Genomic DNA, 18,390 nt, shown 5'->3' on the forward strand with positions numbered 1-18,390 from the left:
TCATGTCATCTCTGGAAAATGCCACTGTTTAATCACGAGAGGTGAGAGTGAGAAAGGCAATAACAAAATAACAACCTATTATCATTATGAAGTGAAAAAGAGGGAAACGCTCCATGAGATGGACTGGCACAGTGGTTGCGACAATGGGCCCAAACATAATAAAGATTGTGATGATGGCACAGGACCAACAATGTTTCGTTGTTATACATAAGGTCGCCTTGAGTCAGAGCAGACTTGATGACAACTATCAACAACAATAATCATTATGAAAATGGATTCGACCTTGTGGACCCCAGAAAGAGTCTCAGGGCCCCCGGGGGTCCCTAAACTGCACTTTGAGAAATACTGTCCTAGAAGAAAACCTTCAATACCACCCAACTGGCTGGACTTGGTTGTGGCCAGGAGTCTATTCATGGGGTCTGGAGGAGCTAAGAGCCCTGGTTGCACAGTGGTTAAGCACTTGGCTGCTAAACAACAGGTCAGTGGTTCAAATCCACCAGCTGCTCTGAGGGAGAAAGATGTGACAATCTGGTTACATAAATATGTTCTGCCTTGGAAACCCTATGGGGCAGCTCTACATCGTTCTGTAGGGTCCTTATGAGTCAGAATCAGCTCGACGGCAATGAGTGTGGGTTTTCTTGGAGGAGCTAAGGAAGATTCAAAGATGCATGGTGGATTAGGATGAGAAAGGGAAAAATAAGCTGGAATCTGGATAGTAAAATGATAGGAGAAAAGCTAGTGGGTAAAAGAAAGAGCAGATTAGATTCCAGCTCTGATCCTGGGAGCTATTGCCATGCTGTATCATTACACTGTCATCTCTGTTCCCATGGCCCTGACTACAGGAGAGCTTGTAAGTGAACCCAGTAATTGGTGGTAACATCAAGGACCCAAGACTATCTGACAACTAAGATTAGTGCTAGCTTCCTGGAAGTACTTTAGGTGTCTATGAATATAAGCACTTATCAAATGTGAATCATCTCTAGTACCTATTGAAGTCATGGTTGCAAAGTTTGGGAAGCTATGTTTTTAAAATCTATAATTGTATTTTTATTTTTTATGCTAGTAAAAATAACATGTAATATTCTTAATTTAATAATTCCAGTACCTGGAGTCAGGTGTATACAAGACCTACAATAGGAGCATTTTCCATATTGATAGCTACAGTTAGGATCTCTTATTAGAAGCAATAATGCTTTCAGTATATGGAATAGCAAATTACGATATTGGTAGCCATGGAATTCGGAAAAGTCCACAGGAAAATAAAGTGCATTATTTTTTATCATTAGTAGTTAAATAATCCATTGTGACATTAATAATTGTGGCCATTTGAGAGTCAGAAGTATTACCAGTGCTCTCAATAATGGTATTATGTCTTGTAGCCCCAGAAATAAGTCGGACTATCTCAATCACTACACCTAACCAATAGTACTTGCAGAGCCTAACGTGGTATTATCTGAGATACCAAAATCACCCGAGAAGTCTGCAGCAGGGCTGTATAAAATAAAAAAGAATAGCTGTGCTTTATTAATTGATGGGTCTATAGAAGAATAACTATAATAGTAAAAAGAACAGTAGTACACATATTAGCTGTGAACAACGTGCCTGCAGCTTCTTACGTGAGCCTTACTATGTTCGTAACGGATGCCTCTTCGGACATATCTGCAATGACGACGATGCCTGGAGTAGCTGCACGTGTTACGGCTAGAGTACTAATATTTGTGGAAGCTTATGTGAAAAAAAAAAGATAATAAATCAGTTCATTAATTTTCTGTATCTCCAATAGCTGTTTTAAAGAGTTAAGGTCTGTAGTAATTATACTGCTTTGAGTAGCAATGATCGAGGGACTCGTTTGGCATTTAGGGCATTTGCAGTATAATTAGAGGCAGTAGCAGAAGCATCCATGGTTGTTCTGTCAGCATTTGTGGTGACAATTGTGACCGTGCGGTAGCATTAGTTACAATAGTAGGTAAATGACTGGTAGTAGAATTTGTTGTTACTGGAGGGTAAGTCGCTGTATGTAGAGTAACAAGAGTTAACGTGTCTTAGCCTGTTGTGGTATTTGGATTAGAAACATTAGACTCGACGGCAGCGGGGTGGGTAGTGTCACCTGTAACGCTGCTGGAGCCATCTGTATCAGCGTTACTTACTGTCTGCCCCATACTGGTTATGGTGTCTGTGGTGGGAATAGCTGTAGTACTTGAAACGTCAGTGTTTGTAAGGCCTACACCAGAAGTAGTAACTAAATTTGTAGTTTCCATGTTGAAAAGTGTAGTATACGCTGTCATGGCATTTCCAGTAGCTGCAGTAGTAGAAGCAATATGTGTAGTGTCTCCATGTGAGGAAGTGGCAAAGCCTTCAGTACTAGTAGAGAAAGTATTCACAGTAGGGGTACTTGTGATGTTGGCACTAGCAATAGTCGGGCTGTCTGTAGTGGAAGTATTTATATCTGTAACCCCAGGTATTACGTTGGTTATATTTCCATCGGTGGTGCCTGGTGCGGCAGTATCTCCATTTCCTGTGGAGGTGGTATTTAAAGCATGAGTAGGAGTATTGGGAGGATGGGTAGTGGTAATATTTCCAGTAAGTGCAGTGGGAGGTGTGTCTTTTGTGGTGGTGATACCAGAGGTGCCTTGAGGTGGCGAAGCAGAAACGCCCTGAGAAGTAGCTTCCTTAGATGTAGCATTTGTAGTCACAGTAACTGTGGGGATGACTGTAGCTGCATTTGTGTTTCCTGCAGGGGGAGTATTTATAATCCCTGTGGTAACTGAATCCACGGTAGTAGCTGTAGTGCTTGCAGTAGTCGTCTTGATGGGGCCTGGATTAGGAAAATTTGTGGAAGTTGATGCTGTGGGACTTGAGGCCTGTATTGTAGCAGCAGCAGAATGGGAAGTAGTGACCAGTGTAGGGTCCATGGTGGCAGTTCTGACATCTGTGGTTGTAGTATTTATAAGCCCTGCTGTGGGAAAAGAAAAAGAGCTTTGGGTGGTAGAGAACGGCGTGTCCGTGGCAGCCGCTGCAGCGACGGTAGTATCTGTGGACCGTGGTGTACCAGTAGTTATCCTGTTTGTAGTGGGGCTACTTATTGAGTTTGCTGTGGTGGCAGACGTTCCATTGTCCAGATTTGTGGAAGTTAATGCATGAGTTGTGATTTCAGTATACGTGGTGCTTAGGGAGCTGGCAGTTGTTCCTTCTGGAAAAGACGAGCTTATAAAATCTGTCGCAGCCGGTTTGGTATATGCAGTAAATTTGTCTGTGGAAGTAACCATTGTAACTGGACTTGTAGTACTTTTTGTGGTGCTGGTAGCAGCAGCTGTAGCATCCTTTATCACAGTACTTTGTGTATCCAGAGTGTTGAAATGAGTGGTGTTCTCTTTAGTAGGTGTAGTAAAATTAGTAATTATACCAGTAGTAAGTGTATTACTTGTTGGAAAGGGGCTCAAAATAGAAGTAGCAGAGCTAAGGGCAGACATAGGAATAGGGGTAGGAGTGGAGGAGGGAGTAGAGGAAGTAGTCATTATAGGAACAGTGATACTTGTACTAACAGCATCAGTATTTGAAGAAGAAAGAGTAGTCATAATAGGAACAATATTACTAGTGCTGGCAGCACTTGTACTTGTAGGAAAAGGATTAGTCGTAACAGAAAGAGTATTATTAGTGCTAGCAGTGTGAGTATTTGTAGGAAGCGTAGTCACTACAGGAATAGTATTACCAATGCTAATACCATCAGAAATTGTAGAGAGAGGAGGGCTTGTAATAGAAGCATTACTACTAGTGATAGCAACATCAGTACTTGCAAGAGAAGAAGTAGTCATCATAGCAACAGTAGTGTTCACAGCATCAGTACTTGTAGAGAAAGAAGTAGTCATAAGAGGGAAATTATTGTTAGTAATATCAGCACCAGTAATTGTAGGAGAAGGTGTAGCTGTAATAGGAACAGTATTATTAGCGTCAGCAGCATCAGTACTTGTATGAGAGGGAGTGGTTATAAGAAGAACAGTTGTACTGGTGCTACCATCATTATTACTCGTAGGAGAAATAACGGTTGTAATAGAAATAGTATTACTAGTGCTAACATCAGTAGTACTTGTAAGGGAAGAAGTATTTGTATTAGAAACAGTAAAATTAGTGCTAACATCAGCAGTACTTGAGGGAGAAGGAGTAGTCTTAGAAACAGTAGTATCCGTGCTAACATCAGTAGGGTTTATCAGGGAAGGGATGGTTACATTATGAACAGTAGTATTAATGCTAGCATCAGTAGTACTTGTAGGGGAAGGAGTAGCTGTATTAGAAAGAGTAGTACTATCAGCAGTATTTGTGGGAGAAAGAGTAGTTGTAATAAGAAGAGTAGTATCAGTGCTAGCACCAGTATTACTTTCCAGGGAAGAAGTGGTGCTAATAGGAACAGTAGTGTCAATGCTAGCATCAGTAGTACTTGTAGGGGAAGGAGTAGTTGTAGAAAGAGTAGTACTAGTGCTAGAATCAGCAGTATTTGTGGGAGAAAGAGTAGTTGTAATAAGAATAGTAGTGTCAATGCTAGCATCAGTAGTACTTGTAGGAGAAGGAGTAGTTGTAATAAGAATAGCAGTACTTGCGCTAACATCAATAGTATTTATCAGAGAAGGAGTGTTTGTATTAGAAATAGTAGTATTAGTGCTAGCATCAGTAGTACTTGTGGGGGAAGAAGTAGCTGCATTAGGAACAGTAGTATCACTTGTAGAAGAAGGGGTAATCGTAATAGGAATAGCAGTATTAGTGCCAACATCAGTAGTACTTGTCAGGAACGGAATGGTTGTATTAGGAACAGTAGTACTAGTGCTAGAAGCACCAGTACTTGTAGGAGAAGGAGTAATTGTTTTAGAAACCATACTGTTAGTGCTAGCATCAGTTGTACTTGTCAAGAATGGAGAGGTTGTATTAGAAACAGTAGTATCAGTATTAGCAGCCACAATACTTGTAGGAGAAGGGGTTGTAGTAATAAGAATAGCAGCGCTACTGACAACATCAGTATCATTTATCAGGGAAGGAGTGGTCATATTAGAAACAGTAGCATTAGTGCTAGCATCAGTAGTACTTGTAGGGGAAGGAATGGTTGTATTAGAGATAGTAGTGTTAGTGCTAGCATCAGTAGTACTTGTCAGGAATGGAGAGGTTGTATTAGAAACAGTAGTGTCAGTGCTCGCATCCACAGTACTTATAGGAGAAGGGGTTGTTTTAATAAGAATAGCAGTACTGGTGCCAACATCAGTAGTACTTGTCAGAAATGGAGTGGTTGTATTATGAACAGTAGTACTGGTGCTAGGAGCATCAGTACTTGTAGGGAAAGGAGTAGTTGGAATAAGAAGAGTAGTGCTAGTGATAACACCAGTAGTACTTGTTGGGGAAGGAGTCATAAGAACAGTAGTACTAGTGCTATCTTCAGTATTACTTGTAGGAGAAGGAGTAGTGATGATAGGAACAATAGTGCTAGTGCTAACAGTAGTAGCAGTTGTCAGGGCAGGAGTAGTTGTAATAAGAACAGTAATGCTAGTGCTAGGAGCATCAGAACTTGTACCAGCAGAACTAGTGTTAATAGTCTCATAAGTGGTAGCCTCAGTAGTTGATGGAGAGGAATGAGAACTCGTCAAAAAGGTACTTGTCATAGTTGGAGTAGTAACTACAGGGTCACCATGAATCCAAGTAACCTCAGTTAACTTTTCCAGGTGAATAATCTTGTCAGTCAACTGAATAGTTAGTGTCTGCCAGAAAAGAAGAGAAAAAAATGGGCATTTTAGAACTTCTTAAACATCACATTTAAATCACACTTCACACTACAACTTAACATAAAATGGTGTGTTCATTCTTCTTCAAGAGAGCAACAGAACAGAAACATGACTTTTAAGGCTACAATGATTCCAGTCAGACTAGCGTGGGGAGGCACACCACGTTCAAAATCTCCATGGTGGAAATCTCTCTCCACTCCATTGATCAGAGCCACATTGAATTTTAGCCTCCCTTTAAGGGAGGCTGGTTTCATGTTTTACTTTCTCCAATGCCAAGTGTGAATAAGGAAGACTGAAGAATGACGCCTTTGAATCGTGGTGTTGGTGAAGAATATTGAATATACCACGGAATGCCGAAAGAACAAATAAATCTGTCTTGGAAGAAGTACAACTAGAATGCTCCCTAGAAGCAAGGATGGTGAGACTACGTCTCACATACTTTGGACATGTTATGAGGAGGGATCAGGCCCTGGAGAAGGACATCAAGCTTGGTAAAGTGGAGGGCCAGCAAAAGAGAGGAAGACCTTCAGTGAGATGGATTGACACAGTGGCTGCAACAACGGGCTCATGCATAACAATGATTGTGAGGATGGCGCAGGACCGGGCAGTGTTGTGTTCTGTTGTACATGGGGTAGCTATGAGTTGGAACTGACTCGACGGCACCTAGCAACAACAACAATGCCAAGTATAGTGCATGGCACATAATTCATAGACAACCACTATGCCATAGAGAAAGTGTTCAAAGGTTCTCTGAATCAGTCTCAAGTAGAAGCAATTCCTTGAAAATGGTGTTTTTGAACCCAATAGTCCAGGACAACTGTTTTGAAGTAATAGGAGGTGCTATAGAGAAAGGATTATTTGAGTGCTTAAAAGGGCTAGTTTCCAAAATCCAAATACCAGTGGGGCACCCTGCATTCCTTTTAGGAAATCAACTGTAGTCATCCATTTTCAGTTTTCCTAACCATCTCCTGTGGGTCACTAGATCCATGGTTATGATCAGTCTTGAGTTCTTAAGTGGGATTCGTTTCTCTCTGTGGTTGCCCTTGGTAACTCTACTGGTAAACGGCCTTCCAAAATGCTGGTTTGTAGATGCTGTTTGGGTGGCCCTGCTAACTAGCAGCAGACCCACTAGTAGGATTTGCTTTGTCACTCTGCTTTGGTAACCAGATAGTTTTATCTCACGCAACAGGTAGGACGTATTCATTCGGTGATTACCACAGTTTACTACCAATTATCACCAACTTATAAGATCTACTAATTTGACTAGGGATAAGAGTAATTTCAGGAAGAAGGGGAGAAACCTCCCACAACGTTGGGGAATCATTCTTTCCTTTGTGTCAGCATCTGCAGCAGAAGTAACTATGCTTTGTTATGCTGGCCTAGGAGTCTAACCTTAATACACAGCACAATTTCTTTGGGAAACACATGAAAGGACCTCATCAGAACATTGATTATTGATCTCAGAACATTAATTATTGATCTCTGGACCACATGCAGAGAACCACAAATGTGCATTTTACAACAGTGATTCAACACTTGTAACTTTTGGGGGATATATCTATTGCACATATCTCTAACATTTCCAATATAAGTAAACATTGCAGAAGAATTAAATTTTCTTATGATGAGATGCCATTCCTTGGAGATGTACCTGACTATAAGGGTCACTCCTGAAGTTTGTCTCTGTGAATTGCTGGTTGTCATGGGTGATCTTGACTTCTGTCACATAAGCAGATTTCATCCCCCAGATCCTAATATAGCCAACCTTCAGGGGATTTGAGTCACTCAAATAGTTATTGTGTATGGTCTGGATCTGCAAGTTATCCTATAAAAGATTTTTAAAGAGAAAAAAAACTCATAATTCATCTGTTAACAGGCTACACCCCATTTTAAAATGATATGAAAGCTCAAATACTTTTGTCATACTGATTTGCTGGTGTTCAATAAATACTTCATGAAGACATACTATCCAAGTATATCTTTAATAACTTTGATGATAACAAAAAATAGGTGTATGTACCAACCTTACGAAAGTCACTTCACCTGTATCACTGCTAATTCTTATGGTGATTTTGAAAAGAAAACATTGTCACCCTCTTTTTTACAGATGAAAAAAAGGAGGATCTGGAAGATGTACCTAAATGACACAGTGTTTGAATCATCGGTCCATGTGCATAGTATCACGTGACTTAATACAGCATGCACAAACAGTTCCTAGACTCAAGACAGTTTGCAACAAACACAGAAACTTCTCTAAACCATGAACTGCTTAAGTAGCAATAAAAAACGCAAAACCATTGCTGCCAAGTCGATTCCTACTCGTAGTGATCCTATAGGACAGAGTAGAATTGCCTCGTAAGGTTTCCAAGGCTGTATGAGTCTGAATCAACTCGATGGTGATGGGTAATCTTTATGGAAACAGACTGCCACATATCTCTCCCACAGAGCCACTGGTGGGTTTGAACCACCAACCATTCGGTTAGCAGCTGAGTGCTTAACTACTGTGCCACCAAGGATCCTCTTAAGTATCAATACAAGGGTTAAAATATTGGGAGATTCATCGCAGTGGTACCTGAGTAAGGCCCAAATGAAAGTCACAAGGAACATTTGTTATGGGTGCTCAGAGAAAGGAAAAAATCCCTGCGAGAAGGACTTAGGAAGGACATGGAACTCCAGACAACCTAGGGAATTATAATGCTGGGGAAAATTTGGTCCTTAAACATATTACATGTTTTCTAGGGATGAGAATGCATTTTCTAGCTGATAAAATTTTAAAAGACAAGTGCTATATCAGCCATGTATTGCAAAATAATGTGCATAACACACAACCCCTATTTTAATATCAACAGTTATGAATTATAACAGTAAAGGCAGAGGAACTCCTATTAAGATGTGGGATATCATATTTATACAGTTAATCAATAATTGCTAATCTGTGCTAAGGAGTGCTGGTGGCTGTAGCTAAGGAGCACTCGGCTGCTAACCAAAATGTGGACAGCTAAAACCTACCCAGCAGCTCCGTGGCAATCTGTTCCCATAAAGATTACAGCCTAGGAAATCCCATGGGGCAGTTCTACTCTGTCACATGGGGTGGCTATGAGTAGAATCGACTCAACAGCACCTAACAACTACAACAACCTGTAGCTAACTGGAAAAGGATTTATAAAATTCAATAAAATAGTCTTACCTGTGCTGCTGTAAAGTTTGCCAAGAAATAGTTTCCATTTTCATAGGTATCTGCAATCAAGCAAATGAAAAGGCATTACAACAGACCCAGCTGAAATAAAAAGGATTGCAGCAAAATACCATGAAAAATTGCACCCCAACAAATTTGGAGAACCTAGAGGAAATGGACAAACTTCTAGAAACACACTACTTACCTAAACTAACACCAACTGAGATAGAAAATCGGAGCAGACTCATAACAAGAGAAGAGATTGAACAGATAAGAAGAAGAAGAAGAAAAAAAAAGTCCCAACAAATAAAAACCCTGGCCTGGATGGCTTCACTGGAGAATTATACCAAACGTTCAGAGAAGAGCTCATAATAGTATTATTCAAACTACTTCCGAGCACAGAAAAGGGAGGAATACCCAGAATTCATTTTATGAAGCCAGCATAACCCTGATACCAAAGCCAGGCAAAGACACCAAAAAAAAAAAATTACTAACCAGTATCTCTCATGAACATAACCCACTCCACCCACTGCCATCGAGTCGAGAACATAGACACAAAAATTCTTAACAAAATTCTAGCCAATAGAATTCAGCATTGTATCAAAAAAAAGAAAACTAAAACAAAAACACCACAACCAAGTGGGATTCATAACAGGTGTGTAGAGATGGTTCAACATCAGAAAATCAATCAACGTAATCCGCCATATAAATAAAACAAAAGAATCACAGGGTCAGCTCAATGAAGAAAAGGCATTTGACAAAGTCCAACGCCCATTCCTGATAAAAAACTCTCAGCAAAATAGGAATAGAAGGGAAATTCCTCAACATAATAAAGGGCATCTATACAAAACCAAAAGCCAACATCATTCTCAATGGAGAGAGGCAAAAAGCATTCCCCCCGAGAAAAGGAACAAGACAAGGATGCCCTTTATCACCACTACTATTTAACATTGTGCTGGAAATCCTAGCTAGAGCAATAAGGCAAGAAAAAGAAATAAAAGGCATCCAAATTGGTAAGGAAGAAGTAAAACTATTCCTATTTGTGGACTATATGATACTATACATAGAGAACCCAAAGAACTCCGCAAGAAAACTATTGGAACTAACAGATTCAGCAGAGTATCAGGATGAAAGATAAACATTAAAGAATCAGTTGGATTCCTCTACACCAGTAAAGAGAACTACAAAAAGGAAACGAGGAAAGCAATACCATTTGTAATAGTCCCTAAAAAAAATAAAATACTTAGGAATAAATCTAACCAGGGATGTAAAAGATCTATACAAAGGAAACTACAAAGCACTACTGCAAGAAACCAAACAAGACCTACCTAAATGAAAAAACATGCCATGTTCATGGGTAGGAAGACTCAACATTGTGAAAATGACAATTCTACCCAAAGCTATCTACAGATATAATGCAATCCCAATCCAAATACCAACAGCATTCTTTAATGTAATGGAAAAACTAATCACTAACTTTATATGGAAAGGATAGAGGCCCCGGCTAAGTAATGCATTATTGAAAAAGAAGAACAAAGTAGGAGGCCTCACACTACCTGATCTCAGAACCTACAGCAGTCAAAGCAGCCTGGTACCGGTACAACGACAAACAAGTAGACCAATAGAACAGAATTAAGAATCCAGGTGTAAATTCACCCACATATACATATATTTTTTATGGTCAGCTGATCTTTCACAAAGGCCCAAAGTGGGGAAAAGACAGTCTCTTTAATAAATGCTGCTGGCAAAATGGAATGTCTATCTGTAAAAAAAATGAAACGGGACCTGTACCTCACACCATGCTCAAAAAGTAATTCAAAATGGATCAAAGACCTAAATATAAAACCTAAGACTATAAAGATCATGGAAAAAAAAAATAGGGACAACACTAGGGGACTTAATACACAGCTTAAATAGGATACAAACAATAGCTAGCAATGCACAAACACCAAAAGTTAAACTAGATAACTGGAAGCTCCTAAAAATTAAACACTTGCTGTTGTTGTTGTTAGGTGCTGTCAAGTCAGTTCCAATTCATAGCGACCCTATCTATGTACAACAGAACTAAACACTTCTCAGTCTTGCGCCATCCTCACAGTCCTTTTTATGCTTAAGCCCATTGTTGCAGCCACTGTGTCAATCCATCTCAATGAGATTCTTCCTCTTTTTCACTGACCGTCTACTTTACTAAGCATGATGTCTTTCTCCAAGGACTGATCCTTCCTGACAACATGTCCAAAGTATGTGAGATGTGGTCATGCCATCCTTGCTTCTAAGGAGCATTCTGGCTATACTTCTTCCGAGATGGATTTGTTCATTCTTCTGGCAATACATGGTATATTCAATATTCTTTGGCAACACCACAATTCAAAGGTGTCAGTTTTTCTTCCATCTTCCTTATTCATTGTCCAGCTTTCCAATACATATGAGGCATTTGAAAACACCAAGGCTTGGGTCAGGCGCACTTAGTCTTCAAGGTGACATCTTTGCTTTTTAATACTTTAGAGAGGTCTCTTGCAGCAGATTTGCCCAATTCAATGCATCCTTTGATTTCTTGACTGCTGCTTCCATGGGTGTTGATTGTGGATCCCAGTAAAATGAAATCCTTGACAACTTCAATCATTTCTCCATTTGTCATGATGTTGCTTATTGGTCCAGTTGTGAGAATTTTGTTTTCTTTATGTTGAGGTGTAATCCATACTGAAGGCTATGGTCTTTATTATTCATCAGTAAGTGCTTCAAATCCTCCTCACTTTCAGCAAGCAAGGTTCTGTCACCTGCATAATGCAGGTTGTTAATGAGTCTTCCTCCAATCCTGATGCTCTGTTCTTCTTCATATAGTTCAGTTTCTGGGCTTATTTGCTCAGCATACAGATTGAATAAGTATGGTGAAAGAATACAATCCTGACGCACGCCTCTCCTGACTTTAAACCACACAGTGTCCCCTTGTTCTGTTAGAATGTCTGCCTCTTGATCTATGTACAGGTTTCTCATGAGCACAATTAAATGTTCTGGAATTCCCATTCTTCAAAATGTTATCCATAATTTGATATGATCAACACAGTTGAATGCTTTTGTATAGTCAATAAAACACAGGTAAACATCTTTCTGATATTCTCCGCTTTCAGCCAGGATCCATCTGACATCAGCAATGATAACCCTGGTTCCACGGCCTCTTCTGAATCTGGCTTGAATTTGTGGTAGCTCCCTGTCAATGTAGTGCCGTAGCCACTTTTGAATGATCTTCAGCAAAATTTTACTTTCATGTGATATTAATGACATTGTTTGATAATTTCTGCATTCACTTGGATCACCTTTCTTGGGAATTGGCATAAATATGGATGTCTTCCCATCGGTTGGCCAGGTAGCTGTCTTCCAAATTTCTTAGCATAGACGAGTGAGCACTTCCAGTGCTGCATCTGCTTGTTGAAACATCTCAACTGGTGTTCCATCAATTCCTGTAGCCTTGTTTTTTTTTTTTTTTTTTGCCAGTGCCTTCAGTGCAACTTAGATCTCTTCCTTCAGTACCATTGGTTCCTGATCATAGGCTACATCTTAAAATGGTTTAATGTTGACCAATTCTTTTTGGTATAGTGACTGTGTATTCTTTCCATCTTCTTTTGATGCCTCCTGCATCATTTAATATTTTCCCTGTAGAATCTTTCAGTATTGCAACTTGAGGCTTGATTTTTCCTTTACTTCTTTCAGTAGCTTTTCAGAAAGAACTGAAAGAGTAAATACTTATGCTCATCAACAGAGTAAAAGAGAACCTACAGTCTGGGAAAAAAAATTTGGGGGCTGCAACATATCCAACAAGGGTCTAATCTCAAAAATCTGTTAGATACTGCAACACCTCAAAAACAAAAAAGACAAATAATCCAATCCAATTAAAAATGGGCAAAGAATATGAACAGACATTTCACCAAAGAAGACATCCAGGCTAACAGACACATGAGGAAATGCTCCTGAGCACTAGACAGTAAACAACAACAACAAAAAAACAAATCCACTGCCGTCAAGTCGATTCTGACTCATAGCAACCATATAAGGCAGAGTAGAACTTTCCCGTAGGGTTTCCAAGGAGCATCTGGTGGATTCGAACTGCCAACCCTTTGGTTAGCAGCTGTAGCTCTTAACCACTACACCACCAGGGTTTCTCACTAGACATTAGAGTAATGCAAATTGAAACTACAGTGAGATATTATCTCACCCCAACATTACTGGCACTAATCAAAAAAACAGAAAATAACAGGTATTGGAGAGATTGTGGGGAGACTGGAACTCCTATGCACTGCTGGTGGGAATGTAAAGTGGGACAACCACTATGGAAAACAATATGGTGCTTCCTTAAAAAGTTAGACATAGAAATACCATATGATCCAGCAATCCCATTCCTAGCAATATATCCTAGAGAAATAAGAACCATCACATGAATAAACATGTGCACACCCATGTTCACTGCAGCATTATTCACAATAGCAAAAAGATGAAAACAACCTAAGTGCCCATCAACAGATGCATGGATGAACAAATTACGGTACATACCTAGAATGAGATACTACTCAATGATAAAGAAAAGTGATGAATCTGCAAAATATCTCACAACATGGATCAATCTGGAGGGCATCACGCTGAGTGAAATAAGTCAATCACGAAAGGACAAATACTGTATGAGGCCACTATTATAAAAACTCAAGAAATTTTTACACACAGAAAGAAACAAGTTTTGATGGTTACGAGGGAGGGGAGGGTCAGGGAGGGGAAATCCTTAACTAGATCACAGATAAGTGTTAACTTTGGGGAAGGGAAGGACAGTATGTAATATAGGGGAAGACAGCACAACTTGACCTAGGCAAAGTCGTAGAAGCTTCATAGACACATCCAAACACCCTGAGGGACTGAGTTACTGGGGCTGAGGGCTGGGGACCGTGGTCGCAAGGGTCATTTAGGTCAATTGGCATTACAGGGCTCATAAAGAGAATGCTCTACATCCAACTTCAGTGAGTAGCATCTGGGATCTTAAAAACTTTCTAGCGGCCATCTAAGATACATCTACTGGTCCCATTCCATCCAGAGCAAAGCAGAATGAAGAAAATCAAAAACACAAGGGAGAGATTAGTCCAAATGCCTAACGGACCATAAGTGGCACAGCTTCCACCAGCCCAAGCCCAGAAGAACTAGATGGTGCCTGGCTACTACCACCAACTGCTCTGAGAGGGATCACAATAGAGGGTCTCAGATAGAGTGGGAGAAAAATGTAGAACAAAATTCAAATCCACAAAAAAAAAAAAATCAGATTTACTGGTCTGACAGAGACTGCAAGAACCCCCAAGATGATGGTCCCCTGACACTCTTTTAACTCAGAACTAAAGCCACTCCCAAAGTTCACCCTTCAGCCAAAGATCATTGTCGTTAGATGCCGTTGAATCGGTTCCGACTCCTAGTGACCCTGTGTGCAACAGAATGAAACACCACCCAGTCCTGCTTCATCCTCACAATCATTGTTATGCTTGAGCCCATTGTTGTAGCCATTGTGTCAATCCATCTCCTTGTGAGTCTTTCTCTTTTTTGATGACCCTCTACTTTACCAAGTATGAAGTCCTATAGCACGCGTGAGAAACATGCTTCTTAGTTTAATCAGGTATATGAGACCACATGGAAACTCCTAAAAGCAAAGACAAGAAATCAGGAAGGGACAGCAAAAATGGACAGATGGCAACGGGGAATTGGGGTGTGGAAGAGGAGAGTGTTGACACATCCTGGGGATTGCAATCAATGTCACAAAACAATTTATATATCAACTGTTGAATAAGAAACTAATTTGCTCTGTGTCATGGATTGAATTGTGTCTCCCAAAAATATGTGTCAACCTGGCTAGGCCATGATTCCCAGTACTGTGTGATTGTCCACAATTTGGTCATCTGATGTGATTTTCCTTTGTGTTATAAATTCTATCTCTATGATGTTAATAAGGTTGGATTAGCGGCAGTTATGTTAATGGGGCAGGACTCACTCTACAAGATTAGGTTTCATTTTAAGACAGTATCTTTTGAGATATAAAAGAGAGGAGCAAGCAGGGAGACATGGGGACCTCATACCACCAGGAAAGAAGGAAAGAAGCACGGGGAGCACAGCGCATCCTTTGGACCTGGGGTCCCTGTGTGGAGAAGCTCCTAGACCAGGGGGAGATTGATGACAAAGACCTTCGTCCAGAGGTGACAGAGAGAGAAAGCCATCCCCTGGAGGTGGCACTCTGTATTTGTATTTCTAGCCTCCTAGGCTGTAAGAGAATAAATTTCTCTTTGTTAAAGCTATTTGCTAGTGTTATTTCTGTTATAGCAGCACTAGGTAACTAAGACACTCTGTAAAGTTTCACCTAAATCACAATTAAAGAAGAAAAAAGGAAAGCAACTTCTCGTTGCTTCACTTGTGGCAGGCAATCTTGAGTACAGTCAGAAAATAACTCAATAGCGTCACAATTATTGACCAGGATGATCATGGCCTATCTGAGGAACACTAAACGTAGAAGCTGAGGAAATATTCCACCAAGGGTTAGCATGGAGCTAGCTTTTTTTAGCTATGTGGGAGGGGGTGTTTTCAGGTGAGGGTCAGGAGGTTATAACACAAGAACATCTGAAAACAACCTTTACAGACAGGACATGTAGAAAGTTAGGTAAATTGTGGTATATCCTCTCACTGGATCACGGTCATCATAATGGTGTTTATAAAGAGTATATAATACAATACAGAGGATGTCAGCACAACTGGACTAAACCAAACACTCAGAAGTTTCCTAAACACAACCAAATACTTGGAGGGACAGAGTAGCAGGGGCAGAGGCCTGGGGACCATGGTTTCAGGGGACATCTAAGTCTATTGGCATAACAAAGTTTATTAAGAAAATGTTCTGCCTCCCACTTTGGTGAGTGGTGTCTGGGGTCTTAAAGCTAGTGAGCAGCCATCTAAGATGTGTCAATTGTCCCAATCCACCTGGAGCAAAAGGGAATGAAGAACACCAAAGACACAAGGAAAATATGAGCCCAAGAAAGAGAAAGGTCCACATAAATCAGAGACTCCATCAGCCTGAGACCAGAACAACTAGATGGCACCTGGCTACCACCAATGACCACCCTGACATGGACCACAACAGAGAGTCCCTGACAGAGCAGGAAAGAAGTGGGGTGCAGAACTCGAATTCTAGTAAAAAGACCAGACTTCATGGTCTGACTGAGACTGGAGGAACCCAGAAGACCTGGCCTCCGGACTCTCCACCAACCTAGAACTGAAACCATTCCTGAAGCCAACACTTCAGACAAAGATTAACCTGGACTATGAGACATAAAATGACACTCATGAAGAGTATGCTTCTTAGATCAAGTAGATACATGAAACTAAATAGGCAGCTCCTATCCGGAGGCACGATGAGAAGGCAGAAAGGGACAGGAGAGGGTTGAATGGACACGGGAAATTCGAAGTGGAAAGAAGGAGTGTGCTGTCACATTATAGGGATAGCAACTAGGGTCAGATAATAGTGCATGTATAAAATCTTGTCTGAGAAACTAACTTGAGCTGTAAACGTTTACTTAAAGCGCAATAAAAAATAAAGAGTGTATAATAACATCTGTCATTGTGCTAAGGGGAAATAAGCAGGAAATATGTGGTAAGTTTTCAGGATTATAAAAAATTAAGCATTTTTTAATATAAAAACAAAAGGCAATACAGCAAAACTATTAAAAGAGGTTATGTATATTATTTTTCTGTCTTTCTTTAAAATCCTTTATTTTTAAATGAAAGTATATTACCTTTATAAGGAAGAAAACTAAAAAAAAGGAAACCTTTAAAGATGTTACTGGTGAAAAATAAGCTATAATTTCAGAAAATATGACATATTACAAGATAAGAGTGTTCTTGCCCACAGTGTTCTTGTCCACAGTAAAAGGTATTGAAAAATGAGAGTTGGTTGGTAACAGACAGTATAGCAATGTCTGAGGAAGAGGGTGTCCTGAAGTGTCCTGATTTTTTAATGGCAAGTATCAATTGTCCAAGGCAGGAGGCGGAGCATAGGACAGGCAGTACTGCAGGGAAGGAAGCATACAAAGGAGCATTTTGTCCATGCAAGACTCCTTTTGGCAACACTTCTGAGTCACCAAGAAATTCTGCAAGCTCTAATTTGTCTCCTGAGTGAGTCTACTTATGAGAAAAAGGGTGCACACCTGGTCAGTTGGCTGGCCCAAATAATAGAGCCAGGCCTATTTTCCATTGAAAATGAATAAATTGTCAATTCCATATTTGCCTTCACACTGTTTTATCAGCCGGGGCAATAGACCATCCTGGTAAATCCATAACACCAACACCTCAACCGAAAAGCTGGGGATCTGGTCTCTAATAATTAACAACCACCACCAAACAGTTGCTGTCAAGTCGATCCCAACTCATGGTGACCTCACGTGTGTCAAAGTAGAACTGTGTTCCACAGGGCTTTCAGTAGGTGATTTTTCAGAAGTAGATCGCCAAGCCTGTCTTCCAAGGTGCCTCTGGTTGGGTTTGAACTACTAACCGGTTGGTTAGTAGTCCAGCACTTAACTGTATGTGCCACCCAGGGAGTGATAGATATATAAAGAGGCAATATTTGCAACAATCTTACCAGCATCATTCCTTATTAACAGCAGCAAAGAAAGAGGTAAGATTTTCAGTTCACTCTGATTGTGCGCTGAGGCTCTGTGCTATGGTTTTCCTGGATGAGGGAGGTGCATGAACTCTGGAATGTTCTCCAGTACTCACCAATGCTTTGTCCATCATCCCAGAACATCTGGCCATAAGCTTTCCTGTCACTGTCCAAGGCAACAGTCAGTCCCATAAAATTTTGTCGACTGTCAGAAAAAAGACAGATATTTTTCTCTGGATTATAGGCTGTCAGAATGAAGGACAGCTTCTGTGGAAAACATAAACCAAAAAAACCAAACCCATTGCCGTCAAGTCGATTTCGACTCATAGTGACCCCATATGACAGAGTAGAACTGCCCCGTAGGGTTTCCAAGGAGCTACTGGTAGATTCGAACTGCTGACCTTTTGGTTAGCAGTTGAGCTCTTAGCTACTTCACCACGAGGGCTCTATGGAAAACAGTACTTATCCATTAAAAAATAATAAATAAGGGTAATGTATTAAATATGCACATAAAGTTCTAAAAGCAGGTAAAATGAGATCAAATGCAAGATGCTTCAATGTTAATGAAAAAAATTGATTGACATGTTTGGTACAATTTCAACTTGCAAAAAGCAGGGATATGTACTTTACATACACACACATCACAATGCAGTATGGCGTGTTACGAATTCCTCAGGAAGAAAACCCATTAGCAGCTTCCAGATTGCCACAGAATAGAATCCAAAGTCCTTAGCCTGTCATTCAACACCCTCCAAGGCCTGATCCCAGCCTCTTTGACCTCCGTTTGTTTT

General features: G+C 40.3%; 1 protein-coding gene across 1 annotated transcript in view; it reads right to left on the reverse strand.

The window, feature by feature from the left end:
* Positions 1 to 2,670: 2,670 nt before the first annotated feature.
* MGAM2 (maltase-glucoamylase 2 (putative)) overlaps positions 2,671 to 18,390 on the reverse strand; it is a 96,887-nt gene continuing 81,167 nt past the window's right edge. Inside the window, exons 44-49 of the mRNA XM_064290360.1 lie at positions 17,716 to 17,804; positions 8,947 to 8,996; positions 7,411 to 7,584; positions 4,715 to 5,735; positions 3,160 to 4,147; positions 2,671 to 2,815 (exon numbers count right to left, since the gene is read on the reverse strand). Of these exons, the coding sequence (XP_064146430.1) occupies positions 2,671 to 2,815; positions 3,160 to 4,147; positions 4,715 to 5,735; positions 7,411 to 7,584; positions 8,947 to 8,996; positions 17,716 to 17,804 (2,467 nt within the window). The remainder of the gene's footprint in view (positions 2,816 to 3,159; positions 4,148 to 4,714; positions 5,736 to 7,410; positions 7,585 to 8,946; positions 8,997 to 17,715; positions 17,805 to 18,390) is intronic.

The sequence above is a fragment of the Loxodonta africana genome, chromosome 8 (genome assembly GCF_030014295.1).
Source record: "Loxodonta africana isolate mLoxAfr1 chromosome 8, mLoxAfr1.hap2, whole genome shotgun sequence".
Lineage (NCBI taxonomy): Eukaryota > Metazoa > Chordata > Mammalia > Proboscidea > Elephantidae > Loxodonta > Loxodonta africana.